The sequence below is a fragment of the Leptonotus elevatus genome, chromosome 11, assembly GCF_054856555.1.
Source record: "Leptonotus elevatus isolate MCC_2025b chromosome 11, RoL_Lele_1.0, whole genome shotgun sequence".
NCBI lineage: Eukaryota > Metazoa > Chordata > Actinopteri > Syngnathiformes > Syngnathidae > Leptonotus > Leptonotus elevatus.
Window position 1 is genome coordinate 20,971,439 of NC_141249.1, and position 8,135 is coordinate 20,979,573.

The 8,135-nt window shown below is 41.6% G+C and overlaps 1 protein-coding gene across 1 annotated transcript; it reads right to left on the reverse strand.

The window, feature by feature from the left end:
- Nucleotides 1-402: 402 nt before the first annotated feature.
- On the reverse strand, nt 403-5,640 carry barhl2 (BarH-like homeobox 2). The gene is made up of 3 exons (XM_086089175.1): nt 4,425-5,640; nt 2,977-3,202; nt 403-803 (listed from the first exon to the last, which is right to left on the reverse strand). Exons 1-3 carry the CDS (start codon nt 4,966-4,968, stop codon nt 446-448), a joined length of 1,128 nt encoding a protein of 375 aa, XP_085945301.1. The 5' UTR covers nt 4,969-5,640; the 3' UTR covers nt 403-445.
- Between the last annotated feature and the right edge of the window lie 2,495 nt (nt 5,641-8,135).

Consider the following 8,135-nt stretch of genomic DNA (forward strand, 5'->3'; position numbering starts at 1 on the left):
CGCCCCCCCCCCCTTTTTTTTTTTTGTGGCGCGTCCTGCTGAGAAGTGGAAACATGTGAAATGCGCTCTTGTTGTGTGAGCAGCTGCCATGCAGGACGCATTCCCAATCCTGGCGCGTTCCCGAGCCCAAGCGCGTGCACGCCACTGTGCATGTCACACGAAAGCTCACACTTTAATTGAACAAATGTTCGAAAAATAAAGTGAAAGTTAAACGTTTGCATGACGTCTTTATTCATTCCGTTCGTCTCCATCTAATAATAAACTTTAACTGTTTATTTACTAATGTTAAGTGTTTGGTTTTTTTTGTACAAAAAGACAAAGAAAAAACGGACAATCAGACGCGAGCAGTCCACCTGTTCCACAGTCATAAATCTCCTCCCCCCCTCCCTTCCCCCCCACGTGTCCGTGCATGACTCTAAATGTCTTGAGTGTTTTCTTTCGGTCCCTACCGCGCGTGCGGCGGGCTGGACAGAGGGTTCAGTGCCGGCTGGCCCCCGGGTCCGAGGCCGTGGATGAGCACGCGGGGCACCAGCGGCCTCTGGATGCCCGCGGCCGCCGCCGCAGCAGCCGCAGCCGCCGCCGCGTGCGCGTGCGGGTGCTGCGGGTGCGGCGCGGGGGGAGTCCGGTACATGCTGCTGTACATGGCGGCCGCAGCCGCCGCTGCCGCCGTGTTGCCGTCCATCGAGCCCAGAAGGCTCGGGTGGTAGAAGTAGGGCGACGGGAACATCCGCTGCAGGGCCGAGTAGTTTCCGGCCTCGGCTAGCAGCTCCAAGCCGACCGCCGTCTGACGCTTCCATTTGGTCCTGCGTGGGTGCGAAGACCGACAGCAACGTTAGTCCATCATGCAAAATTAATACAAATACAATCATTAAAAAATAATAATAATTAAAAAAAACATGCCTCGAAATCAGTTGCAGCCAACTTCCAAAATGTGGGCCTTATATGGGCATACATTGGAGCCACTGTGCAATTCGATCATTTTTGAAAAAATTATTTGCCGTTTTTGTTTTTGGTCCAGGTTTTAATCTGCATGATGTATAGGGGTAAAAATGCTTCCTGTATTTTTTTTTTCTTGGGGGGTCAAAATCAGGTGTAGCCAACTTCCGGCATGCGCGCCATATATGGGCATAAATCCAGTCCAGCGTGCAATTCAATTTTTCTTTTCTTAAAAACATTGTTTTTTTAATACTCATTAATTGTATTGATAAAGGAAAATGCTAAATGTCATTTTCATGCAATAAATAAATAATAATTCTTTAATAAATTTTGGCCATATTTGGTAGGCAAATTTGATAACTTGTGGATAAAAACAGATATTTGTGATTTTGATGTAAAAATGCAAGACTTTAGATTTTTTTTTAGGGGGGTGGGTGGCACAATATTTGTTTTTCACTGTGCATTATGAATTTGACAAAACAATGCTAATGTTTTTTACACAATCAGCCAATCAATCAATCAATTAATAATAATAATAATAATAATAATATGCTCCATGGGCATACTTCCGGCCCACAGTGAAAGTCGATAATTGTGGGGAAAAAGCAGCTTTAAAAAATTGCAGGATGAGTTAGGGGGAAAATACTTTTCATTGTCATTTTCATTCCAAAAAAACAAAAAAACATCCACAACAAAACTATTGGTGTCCAACATGTGGTGTGTGGGCCATTTATGGGCATACATTCTCCTCCTGCAATTTGATGGATTTGAAAAATTACTTATTTTTCTTCTAATGTTCATGATAAATCCCAATTAACAACAGATAAGATTGTGATCTAATCTGCACACCACCCTCTTAAAAAAAAACAAATACAAAAGATTGTGACCAACTTCCGGTTGTGTGCCATATATGGCCATTTCTATGTGTGTGTGTGTGTGTGTGTGGGGGGGGTACTGAAATGTTGAATATTTATTTTTCCTCTAATCATGTAGATGATGACTGAGGTAAACATGAAAATTGTCATTAGAAAAAAGCTCCTATATCAGGTGTGGCCAACTTCCGGTGTGTGTATTTGGGCCTTGCTCATCATCGCTAATAATTATAAAAGTTCAATAAAATTGTGCATGGCGCTCAAAACAACCCTGAATTTTAGGCACCAATCAAGCACATTTACACAATTGCATCTAATCTATCAAGATGATATTAAGTCCAAAACGACTCATTCAGTTAGAATATATAAACTGTCCATTAAATGAAAATCATCACCATCCACTTTGTAATACATTAATTAATTTGTTTTATTGTGAAAATAAGCCATTCAAGCCTCAAGAAATGTTGATCCTATAACCAGTCAATTGTGAAAATAATAACTCCAAATCTAGTGATAATAACAGTTCAATTATTTTGTAGTTTTACGATAAAAACACATTTTCTAATTTATCACCACTGTTGAAAAGGAAATAAAACGAAGGCAAATAAATATTTTGGTCCTGAAGGTGCAATTTAAGCCTCTTAAGAGAAAGAATGTTCTTTTCTCTTCTTGCTGGCAGAGTTTTGTTGAATTGTATGAAAAAAAATATGCCTGGAATATATTTCCGTCTCATTCTGACACTAATAATAATTGACATTGCAATGAATCGTATCGTGTTTGCAACTCGTGCACTCTACAAAAGTCCACATAAAAATAAAAATAAATCAAGCAAAAATAAGAATCACCTCAAAACCAAATCAGTGTCAACAATACGAACGATCATGCCCTTGCCATACATAAAAATGTACTTTCTAATAATATTACACTGGAATCGCCCCCCCCCTTCCTTTTTTTATGGTAAAACTTATTAAGAACATTTAATTAAAATTGAAAGTCAAGATGAATGCCAAAAAAAAAAATCTCTTTTAATTCGACTTTTTATGCTCGTTTTCGTCAGGCCGTAAAAACGATATCCGATAAATCCGCCTCATGATATTCAAGCACAAGCCAGTATCAGCATCATTGTCATGTTGCGCAATCTGCACGTGTGTTTTTTTTTTTTGCGTACCGTCTGTTCTGGTACCAGGTCTTGACCTGCGTGTCGGTGAGGTTGAGGGCGGCCGCCAGGTCCATTCGGTCCTGCACGCTCAGGTACTTCTGGCGCTCGAAGCTGCGCTCCAGCTGGTTGAGTTGGTGGTCGGTGAAGGCCGTGCGCGCCTTGCGGGGCTTCTTGGTGCGAGCCGGCGGGCTGTCGCGGCTGCTCGAGATCTCGCGCTCGCCATCCTCTTTGCTTCCTGCGCGACCACGACAAGAGAAATAAATGCATGCTTTCGGGTTTCGGCCCGAAAAAGGATTTTCAGTCGGGAAAGATGTCAGCTTGAAAAAAGGCACGAGCTTGTTTTATTTCGAAACATACGATTTGGGTTCTTGAAAATATTCTTTATTTCATGTTTGCCACCTTGAAAACACTCAACATTTACTGTGACTTAAAAAAAAAATTAATACCGTTTTGCTTTGTTTCTTTAAATATACATCTTTGTATATTTTTTCTTTAAAATAGAGTATTTTTTTTCCCCTTAGATATATACTTTTTGAATAGCATTTTTTTCTACACTATACTTTTTTCTTAAATTCTTTTTTTAATGCGTTTTGTTCTTGCAACTATACTTTTCTTGAAAATATACTTTTTTAAATATGCATTCTTTTTCTTGTGAATACGGATTCTGTTCATGAAACTGCGCTTTTTTTCTTGAGTAAAAATAAATTTTCTCTAAAAACATTACAATTTCCTTGAAAAATAGACATATACATATTCCTTTCTTTCTTTCTTTTTTAAATCCAATAATATAAGTGGACTCGTGTTTCTTAGGGGGTGCAAAACCGGAAGAAACCTTTTGAATTCAAACCTAAAAAGGTCTTTAAAATCCAGTTCGCACATTTAAGTGCATGTTAAGTCTTGTTTGTGTGTTTTAACAATTATTGCATCTGACGTTAAATTATCTGCAACAGCAAAAATAAAAAATTTTGAATAACCAAACAAACAGTTCACATTTGAGTGCGGCGTTGATTCCTCTTCTGAAGGCGGCAAATTGTGTTTATTTTTATTTTCTATGTTATTTGAGAACCATTTCTTATTTAAAGTAACGATTTTTTTTTTTTAAATTAGCCATAAAATATTCTTAATTTCTCTTGTTTCGTGCTGGTGTTTAGTCGAAAACGTTTCCGGATTGTCTTGTCATTTCCTGCCTTCAACTTTCAATCAAATCACTTGCGTCAACTTTTAAATGAACTTGAGCTGAGGCGCGTGTTGTTGTAAAAATCAATATGTCAATCTATTTGTAGCCCCCTTGCGTTACCCCCCCCCCCCTCCTTTTCCCCTCCTGCCTGCAGGAGTAACAATCATCTCTCTAATTGAGCCACCAGGGAAGCTCCGCGCACAGCTTCTTCTTTCTCCCATGAAGACCCCCCCCCCCCCATTTTCCCCCCCTCCCCCCTCCCAGCATCCTCCCTCCGTACCGTTGCACTTGACGTCGCCGTGCAGCAGCATCTCGTCCCGCCGATCCATTTTGCCCCCCCGGCCGTCGTCCTGCAGCTCCAGCTTGGGCCGGAAGCCGTCCGGGGCCGAGGCGCTCTCGGCGGCCTTGCCGGGCGACATGGGCACGCTGGTGCTGTAGGGCGCGCAGGCGGCCAGCGGCTTGCCGTCGCCCAGGATGTCCTTGATGAGGAACGACGAGGTGGCGCTCCTCGGACCGCTGCAGCCGGCCCCGGCCGCGGGGAGCAGGAGGTGGTGGTGCGGAGGCTGCGGCAGGGGGGCGGCGAGCGGCCCGTGGTGCTGGTGGTGGTGCGGGTGGTGGTGGTGTTGGTGGTGCGGGTGATGGTGATGGAGGAGGAGGTTGGCGTCGGGCTCCGCCGGGTGCTCGCCGGTGACCGACAGCGGCGACGAGGGCGCCGTGCCCGCCACCGTGTCGGCGTCCGAGCAGGACGGCGGCGGCGACGGCGTGGCCCGCCCGCCCGCCAGGATGGTGTCGATGCCGAAGCTGGAGCCGCTCGATGCCTCCATCTTAGCGGGAGGGGGTCGTCATCACAGCCCGGGCGCGCCTCGATCTCCTCGCGGCCGCAAAAAAAGTTCACAGAAGAAGAAGAAGAAGAAATCAAAAAGGGAAATAAGTCCACAATCCAGCAGGTGAACTTCCACAGCATCCGCGTGCGGCCCCTCCCACCCCACGCCCGGATTCTTCTTCTTCTTATTATTATTATTATTAATATTTTCTTCTTTGGCTTTTATTGCAAGTTGTTGCGTGCAAATTGCGCGTGCAAGCGCAGGCGTGCTCCGTCCGGCTGCCACATCATACTCGGCGCTCGCTCCAAAACCTTTTGCCGCTAATCGCCGCACTCGCGCGCTCCAATCACTTCCTGACGTGACGTCACGGCCCACGGCCAACAGAGGGTGGAGGCGATTAATATTTTCTCCTTTCTAATAAACACGCCGACGCGGCTTGTCTCTTCATAGCACTCGAAAAAAGAAAGAAAAACCTCCTCCTCTTCTTCTTCTTCCTCCTCATGCTTCTTCTTCTTTTCATCCACCTGCTCCTCCCTTCTCATTGGCTGGCGCCCGGGACGGGCCGGCCAATCAGCGCGCGGCTTCTTGAAGACGGTTTTCAATGCTGAGAAATGAAGAAATGAAGCTCTTCTCTCTCTCTCTCTCTCTTTTTTTTTTTTTTTGCTCTCCGCAGGCCTCAGCAGCGAGCTTTTATTTCCTAAACACTCCAAGAAAACGCGACTTTTTGTCTCTCTTTTTCTCGTTAAAAACAGATTTAATTCCGGCGTCATGGTAGGCACCCCCCCCCACTCATTTTTTTTTCCTTTTTAATGTTTGTTCGTCGGAGTGACAGCGTTAATAAGGTTGTCATTTTCTAATGACTCGACTAATTATGGGCCGCTAATGAGCGCACCACGTCAAGCTCACGCGCACTTTGATTCATTCCCACGCAATATTTTAAACATGCAATATTTCTAAAATACAGTATTCATTTTTATCCCGCAGCAAGATTCATTTTTAATGACTTATTTCCTTCAGCTTCAGATTTGACTTCAACATTCTCTTCTACGCGCTTTATTAAATCAACATCTTGTTTATTTGATGCGCATTTGGAAGCTGTATATTGGAATTCGTTCTAACAAATATAAACATAACAAATGTGCGTGTGTTTTTTAATCTCATATTTCTCCTTGATTTTGTCCAAATCATTCCGGTCTAGCAAATGGATTTATCAGCATTAAAATGCTGCTAGTGCTGCAGAATTATTGAAATAAATTAACATTTCATACTTCGCCGAGCATCTCAATCGGACATTTTGTCTGTTAAAAAAGATCAAAGGAGCACACTCGCTTAAAAGTGATGGAATAAATAAAATAAAAAAGCCTACTTAATGAATAAGGAGGTGTTATGTTGTATTATTTAGCTGTTGGGGGGGAAAAATAACAACGGAGGGAAGATACCGTGTGAAGCAAGCGAGGGTGCCTCGATGCTGTCGTCCACACGGGGGCGACAAAGTGAAGCAGAAACGTTTTTTTTATTGCAACACATGAGATACAAATTATATATCCCAAAAACATGACTAGCGGAAAGTAAATATAAACAAATATGCATCGATTTTTTTTTTAACATTTTATCTTATTTTCACGTGCATGTTGTGTCCCAGCGTCATGACGTGTCCGTTGCGGCGGGAAAGTCGTGTAAGCTGTCACCTCACACGGTTGGCGACCTTCAGAGCGCAGCAGCATCTGCGTCATTTAGCCTGTCAATCAAGTCTCCGGAAAAAAAAAAGAAAAAAAATAGAGGAGGCTCCAGTTTGCTAAATGACTTTTTGGAAAAACAAACTCGTAATGATTGCAACACGGACGTGATGCAAATGAGACGAGGAAAAGCGAAGCAATAAAAACAAAACTCAAGTTGGTCAAGATTCCATTAATAGTCTCTTAGGAAAAAAAACATGAATGCAAATATTTTGTGAGGATGCATTTATGCTTATTTTGCACAACTGGGTTAAGTTGATGAATAAAAGCTTTAAAAACTGTAAATAATTATTTGAGAGGCCATTTAGAACAAATTTTTACACATTCAATCATCAACATCATTCAATTGTTTCACTTTTTATTTGTTTCTTTTCTTTTAAGTTCCGCGCAGACTTGTCAGTATCGAATAAAATAAAATACTGTGCAAGAGCGAAAGTGTGGGATCATATTTGACATGACGATGCAGTAAGCTGAAGATGAAGGTATTTAAAGACATTCAGTCCACAATTCGCTTCAATTTTACCGACACTGATCAAAACATTGTCAAAAAAAGGTACGACTGTACCTAATGATGTGTCTACATGTTTTGCATTTAATCCATGAAGCCACACTGGGCTTTTTTTATGTCCAACTTTTGCAGCACTGTTTCTAATAAAATGACTAAAGAGTGTTTTCTAGCTTTTTAATAATAATAATAATGATAATGATAATAATACTGCATTGTCATGCGTGTCGTGCTCTCCAAAATGCACTCGCAAATAAATCTGCTGCTGTACTTCCGGGTCATTTGGGCTTAAAAAAATATTGGTAAATAAACCTTCACTTTTCAGATTTTTTTGCTGCATATTCATTAATAATAGATAATATACGTTTTCTAGCTTTTACTTAAAAAAAAAAGAAGCAATTATTTTATCCAGTTTTTGTTACATAACACGAGACCAACACGTGATCATCCTGACGGTGTATACTTAACTGGACCAATTAGTGCTGTTTTTTGTGGCGGTGGTTTAAACAAAACAAAATCAAAGATCAAAGATCATTTTCTTTTTGATCACTCTTGCTTTTGTTCTGAATGTGGAAATGTGCTCACGCGGGGCAGAGGCGGATCTATTATTCAATTGGGGTACATAGCACACCTTTTTCTAGTTTGAAATATCGAATACTGATATCGACGTGGACCCAAAACATTTTTTGTGCCGTTTTCTACTTTTTCTAGTATTCCCAATATGTGGTGGGCAAGACTAATTGTATATTTTTCTCCTATATGTACATTAAAGTTAGTGTTTTTTGAACTTATATCGAGTTTTTATTCGTTAACTCATTCACTGCCATCGACGGCTTTAGACGTCAAAAATTATTTTAAATTTTCTATTAGTTTAACGTTTTTTGCACTTTTGTTAACGAGAATATGAAAACCTAGAAAAACGTTTT